Source organism: Peromyscus eremicus, chromosome 4 (genome assembly GCF_949786415.1).
Source record: "Peromyscus eremicus chromosome 4, PerEre_H2_v1, whole genome shotgun sequence".
NCBI classification, from domain to species: Eukaryota; Metazoa; Chordata; class Mammalia; order Rodentia; family Cricetidae; genus Peromyscus; species Peromyscus eremicus.
The window spans coordinates 147,453,269-147,475,002 of record NC_081419.1 but is presented as its reverse complement, the minus strand read 5'-3'; the positions used below and the strand labels follow the sequence as shown (position 1 = coordinate 147,475,002).

General features: G+C 44.4%; 1 protein-coding gene across 1 annotated transcript in view; it reads left to right on the top strand.

Moving 5' to 3' along the window:
• The window catches only part of LOC131910020 (serine/threonine-protein phosphatase 4 regulatory subunit 1-like), an 86,633-nt gene that overhangs the window by 43,782 nt on the left and 21,117 nt on the right, over window positions 1-21,734 (top strand). Inside the window, exons 4-6 of the mRNA XM_059262018.1 lie at window positions 2,711-2,817; window positions 4,079-4,221; window positions 14,068-14,214. Of these exons, the coding sequence (XP_059118001.1) occupies window positions 2,711-2,817; window positions 4,079-4,221; window positions 14,068-14,214 (397 nt within the window). The remainder of the gene's footprint in view (window positions 1-2,710; window positions 2,818-4,078; window positions 4,222-14,067; window positions 14,215-21,734) is intronic.

Genomic DNA, 21,734 nt, shown 5'->3' with positions numbered 1-21,734 from the left:
TCTACATTATACCATACATTATACAGTTTACCAGTATGTTATCATAACACATACAGTAGAGTTCACCAGTATGTTATCATAACACAGACAGTAGAGTTTACAACTTTCAAATTTCATATTGCTAGTTTTTAACGTATTCACAGAATTTTGTAACATTCTGCAAGGAATTTTGAAATTTTCTTACCACTGTTGCTGTGAACAGTAGTTTCTGCTCAAGTAACCTCAGTCCTCTACCCTAAGTAGCCATTAACCTATTTTCTTCTCCACTGTGTGTAGCAGGTATAATCATGTAGTTTGTGGGCTTTTGTGGCTTCTTCACTCAGCCTGTTTCCAAGGTTCATTCATGTTATATGAATGAAGACATATCAGTTCTTCATTCCGTTGACCTCCTTGGCAACTAATAATTATTCAGGTCATTTTCAGCTTTTCTGCTTGACTAACATTGCTGCAGTGGTTTGTGAACACAGTTTCAAAGCTAGGTCTGCATGTCTCTTTTGTCAGAGACTGTCTTCCAGTCTGTGGTTTGTCTCCCCCACCCTCCTTAATAGTGTGATTTTAGGAAAGAGTTTTTCATTGTAATGATATTTTAAAATTATTTATTTTCTTTTATGGTTTTGAGGCTTCAGAAATATTGCTCACCAAAGCTCAAATAGGCTATTTTCCCTGGATTCTTTTTCTTTTCAGGACTTTTTATGGTAAAGCTCTCAATATTCGCCTTCTAATGCATTTTGTATTAATCTCTGTGCATGGTATGAGGTGAGAGTCCGGTTCATTTTTTTCCCAGTGTCTGTTCATTCTGGCATCACTTTTTGAAAAGGCTGTTTTTTCCCTGTTGACCTTTGTAAAAATTCATTGGTGATGCATGTGTGGTCCTATTTCTAGACTCCTACTGTGACTTTTATCTATTTCTCCTTGTAGTTTTATTGATTTTTACTCTGTAGCTTGAAGCTGTGTTATTTAGTACATAGACATTTAGGATTATTATATCTTCTTTACAAGTTCATCCCTTTATCACTGTGAAATGACTTTATCCCTGCTGATGTTCTCTGTCTGAAATGTATTTTGTTTGATATTGAGGTGGCTACCTTAACTCTCTTTAACTATTGTTAGTTTTTCACTTCAAATGTATTTACATATGTATATTAGAGTGTGTTTCTTGTTAGCAGTATATAGTTGGATCTTATTTATACTCTAGCAGTGTTGGTGTTTTAGCTGGAATGTTGGGAGCATTTATATTATTTGTACTCACCAGTGCTAAAGCTGACATCCTCCTGCATGAGTTCATCTGTCATAACTCTTTACTCCTTTGGGTCTTTATATGCCCTTTCTTGGTTTAATGGAATTTTTTATGAATTCAGTTTGTCTTAATAGTTTGTTAGTTATAATGTGTTCTTTTGTTTTGTCTTAATAGTTTGTTGGTTATAATTTGTTGTTTTGTTACTTTAGTGGCTGTCTCAGGGTTTGTTTAACTTATTAGTGATATTTTTTCTACTTCACAATGTAATAAAATTATGTTAGTATGCTCTCATTTTTGTTTCTTGGTCTTTGTGTTATTTTGTCTTACATTTTACATGTATGTATATACATATACATATATATGTGTGTGTGCTATAAATCCACAATTCATTATCAGTTTTGCTTAACAAATGTTTCTAAAGACATTTAAATAATGAGATAAATCTTTATATGTGGCCATCATTTCTGGAGCTTTTTATTCATTTATGTAAATTTGAATTTCTATGTAGTGTCATTTTCTTCCTGCTTGGAGGATTTCTTTGGTCATTTCTTACAATTCAAGTCTTTTTTAAATGTTTAATAAAGCATTTATTTATGACTCCTTGTCTTGAGCAATTCACATTGACTTCCTGGGTTTGTAGGCTTGCTCCTTGGAAGGTGTATACCCTGCTTTTGGGTTAACGTTAAGGCCATCTTGTTTCTCCCTGGTGGCTGAGATGCCTACAGAATGTATCTTCTACAGCCCATCGTAAGAGCCTGTTGTGTCTGTCATGTGGCTTAGTGCTGCCTGCTGCCTGTGGAAGGCTTCCCTAGTCATTGTGTTGTTCCTTGGCTGCAGGCTGGCTCCCTGCTCTCCTGCTCTCCTGCTCTCCTGTGCCCAGTGACAGCCCTCCTGTCCTTATATAGTTGCTTCTGCTGACCCTCTCTTCAACTTCTGTTGTCTTGACCCAAGCCTATTTACAGAGTCTGTATTCCCTCAAAACAGGTGTTGTGGGTCCATCCTGTTTAAGATTAATCACATGGGAAGATAGGAGAATAAACTAGTAGATTCAGGGAGGTGCCTTAGTTAAAACAGTTCCCATTAGACGTCTGTTTGTATGTAGTTCCTCATTCTCCAGACCTTGAAGGAGCAGCAGATGTTCTCTGGGTCTCTTACTTGTGTTCGTTGGTCACTTGCTCCCCTCCCCACCACTGATCCAAGGGTTTCTTTCCAAGTCAGTGTGAGGAATCAGTAAGCAAAGGAGAATAAGGGCTTTGCTGGGTCAAGTTTATTCTGACTTCCAGGCTATGAGATAAAGTCCCAATTCCTAAGGGGCTTTGATTGGCATTAGAGCAGCCATCTCTGATGGCTGTTGGTAGTCTCTGTCCTCCTGGATGGACACTGGCTTTCCTTTGCCCCATGACCCTCCTACAAATAGCATCCTTTAGCCAGCACCTGCCACCTGACAACTGTCTGCTCCTTCTGTCTCTGTAGCCAGATTGTTGCCAGAGGACTACTGGATATCTTCCAGGACGTCAGCCACAGTGATGAGGACGTATTGGCAGTCATGGAGGTGATGGTCCGTCTGTCAGAAGATGCAGGTTTGTTTAGTTCTGTAACTTTTTTTACTTGTACATTTCTTAAAAATTATATACTACAAGTACTAGCTAAATTTAAAGGCCTTCATATTAATCAGTGAGCTTTGGGCAGTGTCTGACTATGGATGGATTTTGTCATGAAGAACAGACGTCTTACTTGAGAATGACTCAAATTGTTCTTATTTTTGGAACATCAGAGTGACTAATGTGATGAAGGCCATTTGCCCTGGCAGTTAGGCCTTTTGTATTTCTTGACTTTTGCCAGAGTGCTGGTTGCTAAGAAATACCCCATCAGAAGTGGTCCTTTGGGTTCGAACAGTCTAGTCATTAGTTTCTCTCACCTGTGACCTCTCTGGACTGATCTTGATTTCTCCTGTTCTTTCCGCCTTCCTGTGATTGCTATTCTGGAAGAAAGCACGCTGCAGCATAGCAGACACTCTGGCGTTGCTGTCTCCCCACCCCCGCCACACAGTACAGATGAGGAAGATGAATGAGGGATGGGCTTGCCAGGCCTGACAGCTGCCCTGCAGCCCCCCTTCTCTGCACTCATAATGAATGGCGAGATGCTTTAGAAAGTTCCAGAAATCTGAGGCCTTAGAATTTGATCATTTTAGCTGAAGATAGAAAAAGAAGCCTTCCATATAGCTCTCATATTAGTTTAAAATATTCATATGGATGTGACACGGCGCTTTTAAAAAGGCCCAAGTGGATGTTTTGAGGCTTTGAATGGATTCTCTTCGTAAATGAATCACCATTTACAGTGCTGCGGCAATTATATATTTGTGTTAAATTTAATGTGGTGTACTGGAGCTTGAGCGCTCTTTTGTTTAATGCTTTGCCTTAGAAATAATTGGGATGCGTGGATTGTGGGGGAGTGCATTTGTGAAAGAATTATTTATAATGTATACATCCCGGCTGGAATTTAAATAAGCACAACCCATAGGTCTGACAGAGAAGCCATTAGCTGTAATGGCTTTTGGACGCTGGCCCAGCATGCAGACTTCTTGGTCCTTTCTCCATTTGTATATGGCTTGTTATAATAGAGTTGTCATCCTCTCTTCCTTTTATGTTTTTATATTGCTGTGTGGCTTACTAGCTTTTTAAGCCTGTCTGTAGCATAAATACTCTAAATGGGAAATGATTTTTAAACTGCATTTGTCTAATTTTCTTGATGAAGTATTTTAGTAAGAAAAGCTAGAAACCATTAGTATATACCATGTCAGATGCTTGGCTTCTTATATAACTCTCTGTCCCATTGCTGCAGAGCCCACAGTGCGGACTGAGCTGATGGAGCAAATTCCTCCCATCGTCGCTTTCTTACAAGAAAGCAGGTTGGATTTTCCTGTGCTAGTCTCTCAGTACTTCGTACCTGTTATCGTGCGGTACCTTGCGGATCCAGACAAGCAGGTGTGAACATGCCCACCTTAAAGTCTCATCAGCAGATTCTCTCTGGTTCATCCATAGCTCAGGAAAAGCCTTGGTAGAGTTAACTGCATGAAGCAGGTCCTTGCATCTCATGGGAGAGACAGGCTGTATTCTTTTGTACGGAGAGGGTTCTTCTCTCAACTTTTCATTATGGATGTGTTCAAACATGCCAATGGACAGAATATAAAAGTAGGGTTCATGAACCTTCCACTGCTACAACCATCATTAACACTTGACCAGTTGTTTCCCATTTATCTTACCCAGACAGACTCTGTCACAAAGGAAAGCAGTTCCCAATACCACATCACTTCAACCATCAGTACTTTAGCATGGCTCTCTAAGAAAGAGCTGAGGATGTAGCTCAGTGGTAGACACTTGCCTAGTGTACACAATGTCCTGCATTTAGTCCTTAGGATGGCAAAACATATAGATTGAAAGATATACCATTATGTTAAAACTTACCATTACTTATTTGACCCCATCTGCTCTGCTGGGTAGATTGTCCCAGTTTCTCATCAGTGTGTGTTTTGTTTGGGTCTCTGTTTTTGAGGCACACCAGCCTTCTACTTGCTATGTTGTCCATGCTGACCTTGAGCTCTGGGTCCTCCTGCCTCAGTATCTTGACTGCTGAAGTATGGTCCAGCACCACCATACCTAACCAGAAATGTGACTTTTCCAGATGATCTGTTTGGGTGTAAATGCAAACAAAATTGGCACATGGATTTGCTTAAGTGTCTGAAACTTGTGAGAGCTGTGCCTCTCCCCTTCTCTCCTTGCTGTGTATTAACTGAAGAGCCCAGAACAGTTGTCCTGTTGACTCTCCCACCCTGGGTGGGCAGCTGCATCTCTAGCATTGAGATTCCCTCATTCCAGGTATTTTCTATAAACTGGGCATTGAGTCTAGAGGTTTGGCCAGAAATAGGTTTTCTGTTTCCACAAGGGTACTCCTGAGCTGGGACCTTCCTTCTGTGTCGAGTCAGGAAGCATAGGTGCTCTGGGAGCTTCTTTGTCTGATGCTGAGCTTGGCTCCTGGGTCGGATATTATCTGAACTTTTATGTCAAGGTGTCCATTGCTCGGAGCAGCCATGGGTAGTCCTCATGGAGAAAAAACACTGTTTCCTTGGAGGCTGTATGGCTTGACACTTGAACTCTCATTCATTGCTCTTTGGTGTAATGCCTAGATGTCTTCAGTGAAGAGTTTTCCTACTAGCTGTTTGAGAATACTGACTACATAGGCAGGCGAGGTCAAGTCTTTATTTTTTTCCTTTATTTACTTGTTTCCAGGATAATTAGTTGGTGTCCTCTGTCATCTACAGATGACCACTGAGACTCTTTCATTGGTTGTCTGTCAGAATCACAGGACCATCTAGGCTTTAATGTGATGCCTGCATTTCCAGTCATCGTGGCCTTTGCTTTTTTTGATAATTGAGTTGTGGTCTGCTCTGGCTTGTGGGAGCTGTTATTCTAGAATCTTCCTGACACATCTAGTAGACTTTGATAGTTTACCTCCAGCTGGAGCTGATTGCTTCTTCACAGGGTCCATACTCCTTTACGGGGGAAATGGTGAGAAACCAGAACATGGGTACCAGGGTGCTCCTGGCTGTGTACTCAGTCATTGCTTCTAGTGACAACAGTTTTTAAAAATCAGATCCCCCATTGGTTTATTGGTATATCCAACTCATGTCAAGGATGGCAGGGCTTTTACTTTCTTTTCCTATTTATCTTCTTTTTTCACCTTGCACAGCCTGAGTCTCATGTGGTAGTTGACATGAGTGCTTAACCCACATCACTACATTTAGTTTTACACACACACACACACACACACACACACACACACGCACGCACGCACGCACGCGTGCACGCGCGTGTGCATGTATGTGTGTGGTGCTGGGGTGGGACCCAGGGCCTCCTGCTTGCTAGGCATGCACTCAGCAGTGAATGAGCTGCATCCTCATCTTTGTTTTACTTTGGGTCTGAGTTGCCCAGCCTAGCCTTGAATGTTGGATCTTCTTGCCTCATGTAGCTGAGAAAATAGGCATACCTATTACTAGCCTGACTGGCTTTCATCTACTGGGTTATTGTTTGTTTATTTTTGAGATTGTGTTTTAATGATATCATTTCTCCCTTCCCTTTCTTCCCTCCAAATCTTCTTATTTACCTTTCCCCACTCTCCTTCAAATTCACGGCCTCTTTTTTAAATTGTTATTTATTGCACGTATTCTTTGTAGATACACATATATATTCCCAGATATAATCTGTTGAGCCCATATTTGTAGCTAGAGTTTTCCTGCCTGGCCCACAGTCAGGACAAATCTCACCTGCCAGTCCCACAGCCGTTCAAACCCAACCAAGTAAACACACAGAGACTTATATTGCTTACAAACTGTATGGCCGTGGCAGGCTTCTTGCTAACTGTTCTTACAGCTTAAATTAATCCATTTCTATAAATCTATACCTTGCCACGTATCTCGTGGCTTACCGGCATCTTCACATGATGCTTCTCATCGTGGCGGCTGGTAGTGTCTCTCTGCCTCAGCCTTCCACTTCCCAGCTTTATTCTCCTCCTTGTCCCGCCTACACTTCCTGCCTAGCCAATGGCCAATCAGTGTTTTATTTATTGACTAATCAGCAACACATTTGCCATACAGAACATCCCACAGCACATATTCTTCTGCTTTTTTGAGACAAGGTCTCACCATTTTGCTCAGGCTGGCCTTGAACTTCTCCTGGCCAGGCTCTAGTGATCCTTCTGCCTCAGTATTCTGAGCAGCTGTGCTCTGTGTGGCTGAACACATGTTCATCTTCAAAAGTAGCGATAAGTCTTACATTTTGACTCTGACACATTGAAAATGTTCACCTAATTCCCAAACTAAAACTTAGTATATTTGGAGAAGTCAAGTCTGATTTTGCTTCCTTCTTTCGATTCTGGCTCCCTCTCTTCTGGGGCTGCTTCCTCAAGCGTTATCAGTCTTACTGTTCTCCAGACAGTGCCCTGTGTCATGCACCATGGCCTTTCTCAGGTGGCTATGCCCCTTCCTGCTCTCTTCATGTCGTGTGTCCTGTGCTCGGGCAATGACTCAATGTGGGTCTTGTTCAATTTCCTGTAGTGTCAGTCTCTGAGGTTGAGGATAGCACATATGCTATTGGACACTGGGGAGATGTCTAGTCTTTTGCATTTATGACATTGTTGAAGGGGTCGGGGAGACTGTTCCAGGGCTATCACGCAGTGTGCTTATCACACAAACCTGATGACCCAAGTTTAGTCTCTGGAACCCATGTAAAAAGATTTGATGCAGTGGAGCACATCTCTAATTCCAGTATTCCTGCTGCATGATGGGAGCAGAGACAGGAGAGTTACCCAGAGGTTCAACACTAGCTAGCCTAGGGTGTGCAGCCCAGTGGCAAAAACAGGAGGGGTTGCCTCAAAAACAGGGTTGGAAGACAGAGCCAACTCCTGAGAGTTCTCTGACTTTCCCACAACTTGCCATGGAATGCATGCATCCATGTGTGTACACACACACACACACACACACACACACACACACACACACAGTGAAGGAACACACTCTGTCCTTTTATTTGTGTCAGTGTATTCCAATCTGTAAAGGGTGAAAGTGTTTTAATTTTTAACAACATACCATGCTTAGATTACCACTATTTTCATGAAGTTCTGAACATTTAGTGTGTGTTTTCTCTTGAGCTGATGTTCTTAAAGAGGACAGACAGTCATTTTTAACTGTTACACAGTGTGACAGGACGCAGTGGAGTTTTCAGATAAGGAAAAAACCATCCTATTTCCACTTTGCTACCATGGGTATTTTGATTATCTTTGCATTTTCTCCCACACGAGTCTGATCATAACACGGGGTGGCTTCCTCCATTCGTTCATTTGTTCTGACAGTTTCTGAGTGCCCATTATGAGCCAAGCCTGGTGTGCTGTGCCTGGGGATGAAGAGATGAGCAGAACAGATTTCTGCCCTCAGCAAGCTCAGCTGAGGGCCTCAGACATCCTCCTGTTTCTTCATTATCTCTACTGGCTTTAATTTTGTTGTGCACCCCATCTTCAGCTCGGCATGTGTCTTGAGTGTACTGTGAGCCATGCGAGCATCCTCAGTGTGAGCACCCACTTTTGTCCTGCTGACTTTTCTTTCTCTTTTGATGCATTCTTGAAAATGAGAGACTGTCCAAGGGTTTGACATTTTCCTGACCTCTGTCACCTGTCTTTGCCTTTGGATCCACAGCCCCATCATGTCTGCATAGATTTCTGTTCTGCAGTTGTGCTCTCTCTCTCTCTCTCTCTCTCTCTCTCTCTCTCTCTCTCTCTCTCTCTCTCTGCTCTCTCAGATCCATCTCCATGTTCCTGCCCTTTGCTAGGGCCTCTGCCACCTTGGCTGTGCCTAGCCAGGACCAGCCCAGCCTCTTCCACTCTTGGCTGCTGAGCTCAGCCTGCAGGAGGGTGTCCTGTCATGCATTGATTGGTGCCGTTGGAAATTTATGGGCTCCAGTCGAGCCTGGATGTGCAGTACTGCCTGGTAATCCTTCCCCATCCCTCATCAGCTGCTTCTCCCATTATCCTTGGCAGTCCCCTTAGACCTTTGCCATTCTCATCAGGCCGCTCCCCCCCCCCCCCCCCCCACACACACACCTTGTCCTGCTTTTTTTCCAAGGCAGTGACCTTGCCTTTACATCCCGGAGAAAATAGAGGCCTTCAATCTTCATCCCCTATCGCAGTGAACAGAGGCTCTGAGCTACTCAATTCCCCTGAGCCATGCCCCGGGAACTCTGGAAACCCTTCCCCCTCACCTCCACATCCAGCCAAACCCATGGCATATCTCCATTGTTTCCATCATAAATGCATAACCCCAAAGATACCTCCTCTCCTCCTGCCTTCCATCTTCAAAACCAGAGCTATAAGAAAGCTGACTGCACTGAGTAGAGTCTGGGGGCTGCCTCCTCCACCCCCCAGCCCCACCATAAATCTCCTGAGGGCCTGCTCACTGGAGCTAGCTTACTCCTCCCAATGACCTTCTCTCTTCTCCTACAGCGTCTACCTCTCATAATCAGGCGCTGACTCTTTGGAAGTGTGCAGTGGGCTGCTGGCAGTGCCCAGAAGCCCTAGTCGGTCAGGGTTCTAGCAGAGACATGGGTGGTTTTGCCTCAGCTCAGGGTAGGTGCCTTATTCTGCCAGATTGATGAGCCTGCTCATTGGCAGGAACTTCTCACCCAGTCACAGAGGTGAGGAGTGCCGCCTGCAATCCTGGAGTAATCCCTAAATCCTACAGTTGTGCTCCAGATCTGCTGTGGGTCTCTCCTGTGCTGTCCCACCAGCCTGGGGGAGCATGATATGTTCATCCCTTCATTCCTGTGTCAGATGGGAGGAGGCTGAGGTGTGGGAAATGAGGCTGGATCTGGATACCAGACCTGGTTCCCGAGCCTCACTTCTCTCTGGGGATCGTCCAGGCTCTTCTGGACATTGTGCCTGTGAGCTTCTTTTTTTTTTTTTTTTTTTTTTTTTTTGGTTTTTCGAGACAGGGTTTCTCTGTGTAGCTTTGCGCCTTTCCTGGAACTCACTTGGTAGCCCAGGCTGGCCTCGAACTCACAGAGATCCGCCTGGCTCTGCCTCCCGAGGCTGGGATTAAAGGCGTGAGCCACCACCGCCCGGCTGAGCTTCTTGCTGTCAGCAAATCTTGAGTCCTTGACTGTAGGAACCTTTGGGACCTAGCTCAAGGTCTGGCACCTGGTTGCAGTCTTCTGAAGTTCTGTGGAGCTAGGAAGCTGGGAAACCTCTGTCCTCAGCAGGCCTCACCCATGCCTTCTGCCCCAGCTGAACATCTTCTAGAGTAGTGTTTTTGCCCTGCCTACTCTCAGCTTGTGTTGTTTCCGTGCCTCAGTTTCCCTCCTCTTTGCTTCCTGGCTTTGGCCCCATTTCCTACAGCTGGTCTCCTTGAAGGAGGACCTACTGCAGCCCTCACCCACTCCCACTCAGTTTGGGCAATTCGGCTCCCTCTGCCTGAGCCTCTGCTCCTGGTAGCTGGTAGACATGGAGCTGTTTGGCCTTGAACTCAGCTAATCAGCTCATTTAGAAGATTCAGTGCTCTTGTTTTAAAAACACTTTCAGTTTTAAAATTATCTTGACAAATTTAATCACTTGAGAGAAGGACCATAAAATAAACACCGCCTCATCCCTCCTGATTTATGTAACAAGTGTTTGCGGTTTTGCCTGACAGCTTTGCTTATGATTTTGAGGTTACAGTAGTGGTTCCAAGTGCTGTGTACCCCTCTCTTGCTCCAGAGTACCACCATCCTATGCATGCAGGTTGTCACAGTCACCCCACTTGTGAGAGTGGCTCTGAGTAGAGTGTTAGCGCATCACATAAATTGTGTGGCTGTGCTTTCTGGGCCATGGTTGCTTGTTCCTCCATGTTGTAAGCCATTGAGCTAGTTGGTGCAGTGCTCAGCTGTTCACGTAAGTGTGCTCACCATTGCATTTGTCCCCAACCCCCTCCTCAGATCCAGTTCAGTTATTGTCAGCCTTTTGGGGTCTCCATGATCCATGCTCCGTTTATTACTGGTGCTACTTTTGAGATTGGAACTGGATACCTGTCAGTCATTTACTGTTGCCCCACCCAGAGAGTGGGAAGGAAAAAGGACTAGATGTGTCCCTTGATCCTCTTGGGGCCCTGGACTGGGGTTCTGTACATATGCCTTCCTATGCTCTGGCCAGAGTGACTTGGGAACAGACAGCCACCATGCACATGGGCACCATGTGTCCTGACTACTTTTCTCAGCTCTTTGCATCCTGAGAGGCCTCTCACGCTTTTGTCAGTCCTCTATGATGGCTTAAAGGTCTGATTCTTTATGGTGGTGCCAAAGTGTCCGCAGATGACGATTTTGGCTTTAACTCTCATTATTGCATTCAACCAATTACCTGAGTCGTGCAGCACTTTACTATTAGATTGGGTTATTGTAGGCGATCTTGTCCAGCTGTCACTAATGTAATCACTCAGCACATTTGTGGTTGGCTAGTCTGTTAGTAGGTTAAATGTAGTAAATGCATTGTTGTTTGTTTGCATGAGTTGAGATGGGGGTCTCAACTGTAGCCCAAGCTGTCCTGGAACTCACAGTGATCCTGTTGCTTCAGCATCCCAGGTGCTGGGATAATGGATATGAACCACGCTCATCTTTTGTTTTTGTATTTTTGAGGTAGGGTTTGTCTGTGTAATAGCCCTGGCTGTCCTGGAACTCGCTTTGTAGACTACAGAGAACAGACTCCTGCAGCTGGTCCTCTTTCTACCCTGCCTCCTCCTCTTTCTCTTTCCTTTGTTCTGGGTGTCAGTAGCCAGGGCAGTGTCAGTGGTCACCCTTGCTTCAGTGACCTTCTAGGTAATGGCTTTCCTAAGCCGTTTTCCCCACCTCCCACTCTCTTTTCTGTCTGTAGGGCCAGGAGCTCCTTACCCATGCTTATCCTTTGTACCCGCCACAGGTTGCTACTCTGTCACCATCACTCATACCGAAGTGTGATCTTGTCACATCTGTGCTCTTCAGCCCTTGGTGGCACTCACTGTAGTTGCATTGGTCCCCAGAGGTCTTAGTGGCACAGTGACAGTCTTTCCTGGGCTTACCTCCCCTCACTCTCAGTTCCTGTTCCATGCAGGTTCCCCTTGCTCTGTCACCTGGGACTTGTCACGTCCCCAGATTTCATCTCCCTGTTCTTTTGAGCATGCTGTTCTGTGAACCTGAAGTTCCGTTCCCCTTGCTCATGTGTTGGTTTCTTGGGGCGACTAACAAAGTGCCAGGAAGTGTTGTCAGGGTCGGGCAACAGAGCTCTGAGGAGAACCCGCCCTCTCCTGTCCAGCTTCTGATGGTTACGTCACTTGATGCCTCCACCTCTAAGCATTTCTTCACATTTTCTCCTCTCCTCTCTCTTGTCATAATCCATACTTGTGATGACACTTAGGACCACTGGGCTAATCCAGGCTGGCATCAGGGTCCTTAATCACATCTTCAAAGATCCATTCATCTTCCATCACTATGTCACGATACCAGATAACCCAATTTCCAAGAGGAAGGTTAAGCTGGGCAGTGGTGGCACACGCCTTTAATTCCAGCACTCAGGAGGCAGAGGCAGGTGGGTCTCTGTGAGTTCAAGGCCAGCCTGGTCTACAGAGTGAGTTCTAGGACAGCCAGGGCGACATAGAAACCCTGTCTTGAAAAACAAACAGACAAACGAAGAGAGGAAAGGTGTGTTTGGGCTCCTGGGTTCAGAAGCTTTGGCTGTGGCCAGTTGGCTCTGTTGCTTTTGGACCTGTGTGGAGCAGAACATTGTATCAGGGAGCATGCATGGAGCAGAGCAGCTCAGCTCATGATGGACAGGAAGCAAAGAGAGCACCCAGAACAACCCAGTGACCTGGTTTTCTTCTGCTGGGCTTTTACCCCTTGACCCAAAGGTCCCCCCATCTCCCAGCATTGCCACAGGCCAAGGGCTGGACCCTTCAGCTCATGGACAAGATCTAAACTCAAACCTTCAGAGCTGTACCTTCCAGAGATTGACGTAGAAATGTCTATGGAGAGCACCAGCTAATCACTGTTCTTGGCAGCCCCTGTCTTTAATACCTGTCTCCGTGTCTTCCATCTCCACCGTGACTGTCCAGTTCCTGCTGCCCTCTCAGTGTCCTCAGTGGCCACTTATTCTGTGCTCTGTGTATCCTTAGTGGTCACCTGTGAGTGTTCTGACTCCCTCCTGGTACACTCCATGTGGTACACTCCAAGTGAGTATTCTCTGTCCAGGCTGCCCCAGAATTGTTTCTTTGTCTCATGGCCTTCTGATATCCTTAGTTCCTGGCACATGCCTGCTCCTCAGTCAGTTTGACACCTGAATCATTGTAGCAGGACCCAGTCTTGTCACCATGCCGGGTAATATTGCTAAGGCATCACCTTTCTTGACACAGCTAGCTAGCGGGGCCTCATCCTTCCCAGATGGGCTCTGCCTTCGATGGCTTGCTGGCCTTCTGTGCTCCTCTCTCATTGCCTGCAATTCACCTGGAGCACTGCTATCAGAGCGATCTTTTTGAAGCACTGTTTTCCTGCACAGGGGTCAGAAGCCCTGGTATCATGTAGCCTTTGTGGCTGCAGCCTTGGGGCTTGCCCTCTTGTACCAGGCTATGGACTGATCGTTGGTGACAAGGTCTGTTCACTTCTGGGGCCTGTTATGACTCTGTTGTCTTCCTTTCCTGACAATGAACTGCATATTTCACTGCTCTCTCTATAAATGGGAATTTCAGGTGCTTTCATTTCCCAAAAAAATGCCTCTTTAGCTTCTTTTGATCCCTTTACACCTTGGCGTTAGCTCACTCCACAAGGACCAGGGATGAGAAGCATCTTATTTCTGTAATGTTCTCCACCATATTGGGGCTCTTCCAGACACCGCCCAGGTCTTGTGTGTGGTGGGCCAGGTTTGCATAGGAACAGGAGTAGGTGCTGGCTTTCGTTCTGATAGTTGTGCCAGTGGGGCAGATGTGTGTCCATTCAACTAGCCCTAACAAAACGAGATGTTCTGTGTCACCTGCTGCTTGTGCTAAGGGTGTGCTGAGAACAACAGGCAGTTCAGACATGGTACTGCCCTCCAGTCTGGAAGACACATGACAGTTATTAATCATACACAAAGATGTGCATGTGGGAGGAATTGTTACACCAGGATACCGGGGCTCCCTCAGGAAGTGGAGAGAAGGGTAGACCCAGAAGATGAAGGACCACCTGGGGAGAGCTGTCTCCTTCCTGGAGAAAGCATCTACCCATCTCCTATTTCACCTTCTACCATTTCCCCTCCAGGTCAGAAAATCCAGCCAGGAAGTGCTGCTGGCTCTTCAGGAGCAAGATCTAATTTCCCAGGGTGATGTCGAAGGCAAGGTGTGTCCCTTTCTGCTGGAGCGCTCTGCCCCTGCCTGTGATGACGAGTGCAGAGCAGAGGCCATGAGCGTAAGTCCTCTGGGAGTGGCTTGCGCACTTGGTGGCTACTGTAGGACTTGCATTTTCACAAGAGTTGGATTTTGGCCAGCACCATTCCCTGAGTTAGGTGGCCAGGGCTTCTTTAGGGAAGTTTCATGGGTAGCTTTGAGCCTGTTTTTTAGACATACTCATTCTTGGAGCACCAGGGCTGGAGATGTCCCAGCCAGGTAAGTGTCAACCAACCACTAACTCAAACTAATGCTGGGCAGGATACCCATTCTCACAGCAAAGCTCCTCAGCCTGGTGGGCTGGGGCCTTGTTTCTCAAAGTTCGGGCCCGGGAATATTGTGTGAGGTAATGTTAGGCAGTACTTAGTCAAAAACCTCATTACACCTAATGTCTTTTATAAATGACCAATCCCTGACAAGTGGGTGTGGCAGCACACTTGCAGAAGCAGAGGGATAGATTCAGCATCTGGCCTGCCTTGTTGGTTTTCCATGTGGTAGCCTGTGGTATCAGGCTGCATAAACTCTTATTAAGGGACTGTGTAGTAGCCATGGCTTCCTCCTTCCTCCTTATTTGATTGTGAGTAGTGCTGGGTTCTGCAATGCTTGCCCAGTGTGCTCTTTCTCTGTGTTCAGGGACCATCATGGGCCATCTCATTTACTTCAGCTACTGCCCCTCTGTTGACCCGTGCAGATGAGGCTGTGTGCTTGACCTTTCTGTGAATTACAGTTCAGAGCTGCAGGATTGGTCCAGCCTTTTAGGAAATATTTTTGCATAAGGGGTTTTAAAATCCTAAGCCTGGATGATGAATGCTGGGTGAGCAGATAGTTGTTTTCTTGTTCAGAAAGGAATGATATTAGAGGAAGGAATTATTTTTTTCCCAAAGTGCAAAAGCATTATACGCCATGTAGCTAAAAAATTATATTGCAGCGTCAGAACATTTGGTGATTACTCTTCATTTATGTAAAAGTTTTTTTCAGCTATGCGTTAAAGGTCTGGGTTTTTAAACTAATTTAATTTTTTGCATATTCCATATGTTTATAAGATGAATCAGTCTGAGGAATAATTGATTATTAAAATTCAAATTCTCCAGGGTTCTTTTATAAATTCCAAGTTTCTCTACAAGAAATTTAATTTACTTCGCAAAATGAACCTGGATAATAGCATTTAGCCGGGGTGTTTGGCAGTCAAGCAGTGAACTTTGCCAAGTAGATCTTCTTTTTCATTTGGAAGTTGGTCCGGCGAGTTTCCAAGGTTACAGCTGGCAGCCAAGTATCTTATCCCTAAAGACTGATAATGCCATGGAGAATAATGCTGAAGGCATTTCTAGAGGATTTTTATTTTGTTTTGTTTCCAAACACTCCATTCTTGTCAGTGGTGTACACCTACCCCTACCCTCCCCCCACTTTTTTTGGTAGAGCCATTTGGAAAATATAACAAGCCTTCCATAAACAATCCCCACAGGCTGTTTGCAGAAGAAATTGGTTTCTGGTTTGTGACTTGAAGCCCTACTGTGTGCTCCCAGACCAGTCACCCAGCTCTATCCTCTCATGTGCATTTGGAGGGCATGCTCATCTTTCCATGGATCCCGCAGGAGCAGGAGATGCTGTTCTTTGACCCAGCTGTGCTCTGGTGCAGATCTTTCCCTGGAGCCTGGAAGTTAGGGAATCCTGGAAACCAAGAGTTGTGGGGCTGCCTTCTTTTCAGCTGAGAAATGACAATGTATGTGGTATCTAGGTGCTTTTATTTAAGGAAGAAGAGGTTACGTGTGTGTTGTGAAAGCTTCCCAAGGAAAATGTTGTCTGGTTCAGTGAGCACTACCCTAAACTCTGTGGTACTAGCATGTGTCCATGAGAAACTATTTAGGAAGCCATTGGCTGGCAGAGTGATGGAAGTCTGCGTTCTGAACTCTCTTCGCAGCCGTGTGTGTGGATGTTGTGACATCTGTATATATATAAGCATATGCCAACTCAGGAGGCTGCTCTGCAGGAAATGGCCTGTCACATGGATAACACACACATCTGTCTCTTCCTCAACTTCTATTCTCATTGGGAGTCCTAGTCAGTTGGTTATGATTCTCACGACTTAGGTGCCTGCATGACTGGGACCATGAGCTAGCCTACTGTACACTGCAGTTAGACAGTGCAGCTTTCCTGTGGGGACAAGGCTCAGTTCTTGGTTTGTCACATGGATAGGCACATTCCTTTGATGATGTCTTTCCAGACACTTTGGTCACTGCTAGTGACACCCTCCTCTCTGTGATCACAGGGTGTTGCATGTCCCATCTCCTTTCACTTAGCAGTTGAGTTATGAAGTCCCATTTACCTGTCCCTTGAAATGGTGAGCTCTGACCTGGGGTCACTGTGGCCTCATGCCATCAGCACCCAACACAAGGCCAAGCTCAGAGTCAGTGCTGAATAAATGTTAGTTGTCGGATGAATGGATTGGTAAAAACTGTGAGCGCTGTATCTTGTAATTATATCTCGACAGGATAAACAGGCCACTGGAGACCAATTATAATTCCTCTTGCTTGCAGGGAGGCCATTAGCATTCTGCGATGATAACTAATTGTCAGAAGCCTGTTTTTCTCTCAACACGTTTTCACAGTAAGGCTTCCTCATTTTTTGTCGTCATCCCTATTTTGAGCTCTTTTTTATTTGTGCATTTATTTAAGAAGAATGCTATGGTGGTCTGTAAAGAATAGTTGGCTCCAGGCAACTCAGTGAAGATCGTCATTCCACACAAGTGCTTCCCAGGGCTTCTGGAATGTCATTCCTTGTCACTGTGTGCTGCCTTCTAATGATTCTGGGTTTGTCTTATATGGTGTAGTAATAAGGTCATGTGGGTGTGGTAGACGGGGAGGGGTGGAAAGAGATACAGGGAGCTCTTTAGTTGCCCGTTGCCCTGGATACAGAGGTCTCACATCCTCATTTATTGTGGCTGTCACTGTACACTCTGCTAAGCATTACATCAGAAGCAGGTGTCCTCAGAGTTTGAAGACACAGGCCTTTTCCTGATTTGTGTTCTGGGCTTGGATTACCCTTCCCTTACCCCAATTAGATTTCTTTGTGTTTCTTTCTCTCCCTCCCCTCTTCTCTTGTCTGTGTACAAATTCTCAACAGAATGATGGCTCTATTACCCACCCAGAATTCTTTACTATGCCATGGCAGTGCTGTGTCCCTGAGAGACAGAGCTTGGAGACAGAGTGTCCATCCGTCCCCCAATCCGTCCTTCCTCCTTTCCGCTTTTTCTCCTGTTTACTTATATTTTGGGATATTCTTTCTAAAGGAGGTAGCTTTTTATTCTGTTTTAATTTCAAGCTTGCAGAAGAGTTAGAAAAATACAAACATGAGCTCCTGTGTGCCCTTGTTCCTGCTTCTCTAGTAGCTTGTCATGTTTGTGTCAGTCTTCTTTTTCTGTTTATGCACACATATACATATGTATGTTAAGCATGTATGTGTGTATGTAGATTGTGTAAAGCATCTATCTGTCTATCTATCTATCTATCAATCTATCCATCAATCTATCTATGTCTGTCTGTCTACACACATATACGTACACTAGCCATTTGAGAATGAGTTGGAGACATGGTCATTTTACACTGGAAAACTTCAGTGTGGGTTTCCTAACACAAGGAAAGTTTTGGAAAACCATAGTAGAAGGGTGGAAGTCAGAACATTTAAACGAGTACTGATGTCACCCACCTTCACATCACATGTCTTTGTCAGTCTCTCCTGACCCTGAGTCGTCCTATCTCTGGTCTCCTGATCTTAAGTGGTTCCTAAGTCTTTGAATTTTGTAACTTGGGAAGTCTTGATCCAGTCTAGACCAGTTCTTTTATAGAATGTCTTCTATCTTGGAATTGCCTAGTGTTTCCTCCGTTTTGGTGTTAGCCTCTGTTTCTCTGACGGGAATGTCATAGACATAGCATGTTCTTGGTATGTCATGGCATGTCATGGCAGAAAGCTCAGGACCCAAACACCGTGATGCCAGTTTTGGTGTAGTCAGTGATGGTGTCTGCCAAGTTCTCGGCTGCTGTGTCCTCTTGGAAGTAAGGAGAGTGTGCAGTAGGCCTTATTCTCAGACTTACACCTTGGCCTTTGTGCCTAGCTGGCCCCCCGCTGTGAAGTGGCTCTTCTGAGAAGTTTTATTTAAGATCAGGATCCTTTTCTCCTCTTAAATTCTTGTTAGAATGCACCAGTCAACCTGGGGCTCTAGAGTTTTCTTTGTGACATGACATGGTTTTGATAAGAACTTCAGTTCAGATGAGGAGTTCATTTTTGTTAGTTCTTTTATGTTTAAGAGAACTTACTTTCTTCATCTGAACTACGAGATTTAGTAGGATAGAGTTGTTGGCAGTATTCCCTTATCCTTTCACTGTCTGACAGATCTGTAGTGTTTCCTTTCATTCATGGTTATCAGCTCTTAGCATTTCAACCCAGGTTTTTTTTTTTTTTTTTTTTTTTTGGTTTTTCGAGACAGGGTTTCTCTGTGTAGCTTTGCGCCTTTCCTGGAACTCACTTGGTAGTCCAGGCTGGCCTTGAACTCACAGAGATCCGAGTGCTGGGATTAAAGGCGTGCGCCACCACCGCCCGGCTCAACCCAGTTTTTAACCTTACTTTCTCCCCTGCTTGGTTTCCTGTGGCTTTCTACTTCATTGTTCTGCCTTCTGCTTCATAGAGTTCAGCTGACTTGCTTTGTAAAAGGAAACTGGTTTTAACCCTGTCTTTTCTGCTATATTTAAAGAAGCAGGTTTAATGTTTATGCCCTTCTGATTTACTAACTTTCATCATCAAGCAGAATTACTTATGTTTAAACGTTTCTCTTTTCATGGGCACAAGATTGGGTCTCTTGTGTCCATTCCCATAGTTTATGCCTTTTAATCGGTATACTTAAATCCATTTTGCTTGATATTGTTGTTGACATGTTTGGATTTATTGCCACCCTTTTGCTGTTTGTTTTCTCTTTTTCTTATCAGTTTTTGCTCCTCTGTTAATTCTTCTTTGTGTGGTGAGGTAACTGAATACTTTGTAGGATTCCATTCTGATTTCTTTATCAGCACCGTCTCTGTCACTTGCTCTCACCTTCTGTGCTGTTGCTTTCATATGTTACATTATGAACCAGAAAGTGGAGTTTTATTAAAAAGTTCTATTTTTTGAAGAAATTGCTAAGAGAAAGATAATAGCATTTTATATGCTCAATTTTGCCATTTTTGGTGGCTGCTCTTCCTGTCATTTGTCTTCCATGTGAAGAACTTGCTTCAAGGCTCCGAGTGGTTCTGGTCTTAAAAGTGTCTTTACATTTCTCAATTTTATGCTAGTTTTGCTGGGTATAGAATTCTGGATCTCCAGCTTTGTATTTTCCTTGTAGAGTGTTAAAGCTGTTTTGTTGCCATCCGGTCTCCTGTTTCTCTCTGAAGTCAGATTTCATGCTTTAGCTTTTATAGACACAGTATCTTTCCCAAACTTTTATAGATACAGTATATATCCCAAACTTTTATAGATACATTATCTTCCCCAAGCATTTATAGATACAGTATCTTTCCCCCAAGCTTTTATAGATAGAGTATCTTCCCCAAGCTTTTATAGACACAGTATCTCCCCGAAGCTTTTATAAACACAGTATCTCCCCCAAGCTTTTATAGATACTTATCTCCCCCAAGCATTTATAGATACAGTGTCTTCCCCAAGCTTTTATAGATACAGTATCTTTCCCCCAAGCTTTTATAGACACAGTAGCTCCCCCAAGCTTTTATAGATACATTATCTTCCCCAAGCTTTTATAGATACAGTATCTTTCCCCCAAGCATTTATAGATAGAGTATCTTCCCCAAGCTTTTATAGAATCAGTATCTCCCCCAAGCATTTATAGATACATTATCTCCCCCAAGCATTTGTAGATACAGTATCTTCTCCAAACTTTTATAGATACAGTATCTTCCCCCAAGCTTTTATAGATACAGTATCTTTCCCCAAAACTTTTATAGATACAGTATCTTTCCCCCCAAGCTTTTATAGATACAGTATCTCCCCCAAGCATTTATAGATACAGTATCTCCCCCCCCCAAGCTTTTTAGATACAATATCTCCCCCAAGCTTTTATAGATATAGTATCTTCCCCAAGTTTTTTTTTTTTTTCCCCCTTTTCTCTTTGGGTCTTAACAATGTTTATCCTACACTGTATTTGTTGAACAACCTAGATTTTACAGAGTTTAGGAAGTTTAGGGTTTTGTTCCTTCATGCACTCCTTCCTTTGCAGTGCAGCCTCTTTGTAGTTTTTTGAGGTAATCTTACTGTGTAGGCCTGGCTGACCTTGAACTCACTGTACCTCATAATCCTCCTGTTTCAGACTCTTGAGTGCAAAATTGAAGGCCTGTGCCAATATTCCTGGCACGCCTTCATCTTTTAAGGGCAGTTAGACATGCAGTCTCTGCCTTTTGGTTGTTGCTCTCTGCCTTCAGATGAGTGGCTCTTCAGTTCCATAGCTGTTACCTTCAGGGTAGTTCATCCAGCAAAGCTCATGGAAGGTTGCAGGCTCATTGTTGTGACAATGCCTGATAGAAATGACTCACAAGGAGGAAATATTTATTTGTTTTTATTATTTTTGCAATTTTAGAGGTTGTCATCTGTCATGATGGGGAAGATGAGGCAGAATGGATGACATCAAGGAGGACAGGGAGCAGAATAGAGCAGGAACGGGAGAGACCAGGGCCGATCCAGTCCCCAAATGCCCCCATGGCCTTCTTCATTCCCACCAGGCCCCACCACCCCCATTAGTGGATTGAAGTACTCTTGGGCCAGGGGCTGCTTCCTGGAGATGCCCTCACAGGCACATCCAGAGTTGCTACCTTCCCTAGCTTGCTGTTTCTCAGTCACATTCAAGGGCACCTGTTGCAAAGCTACTCTTTTACTATGTGGTTATATTCTGTAGTTTCTATTTCTTTGATGAGAGTCTTGATCTGCTCATTCATTTTAACTGTCTTTTCTTTGTAGTTCTCAAGCATATTTATAATGGCTGCCTTAAATTCTTTTTTAAGTCTATAAATTCTAACTTCTGGATACTAACTGATTTTTTTTTAAACTATGGATCACACTTTCTAGTCTCATGCTTATTTATTTTTTTCTAATGGTGCTAGGTTCATGCCTGTGCAGGTTTTGTTGTTGTTTTGTGTTGTATCTTGTTGATAAAATAGAAACTAGATTCTCTTATTTTCCTCTGAAGAGTGTTGCCTTGACTGTGTTATTTCAGATCCTGCTTTCTAGGTCATGTGACCCTCACCATCTCCCCTGTATGTACCAGTTCAGAGATTGTCCAGTGAGGCAGATAGGATAGAATCATGATGGTGGCCTCTCCTTTCTTTGGCTTCCTCCTTGCCTCCTCCCTAAGCACTCTCTACTCTTTCCAGCTTTCCTGGAAGGCTCAAATCTGAGTTCTCAAGCCAGTAACCCTGTAATGTTTGCTTGGGTTCTTACTTTTCTGCTCAGGGATGGAGAGCATGAAGCATGCCCACCCACAGCTGTGTGGAGCAATGTTGCCTGTGTGTC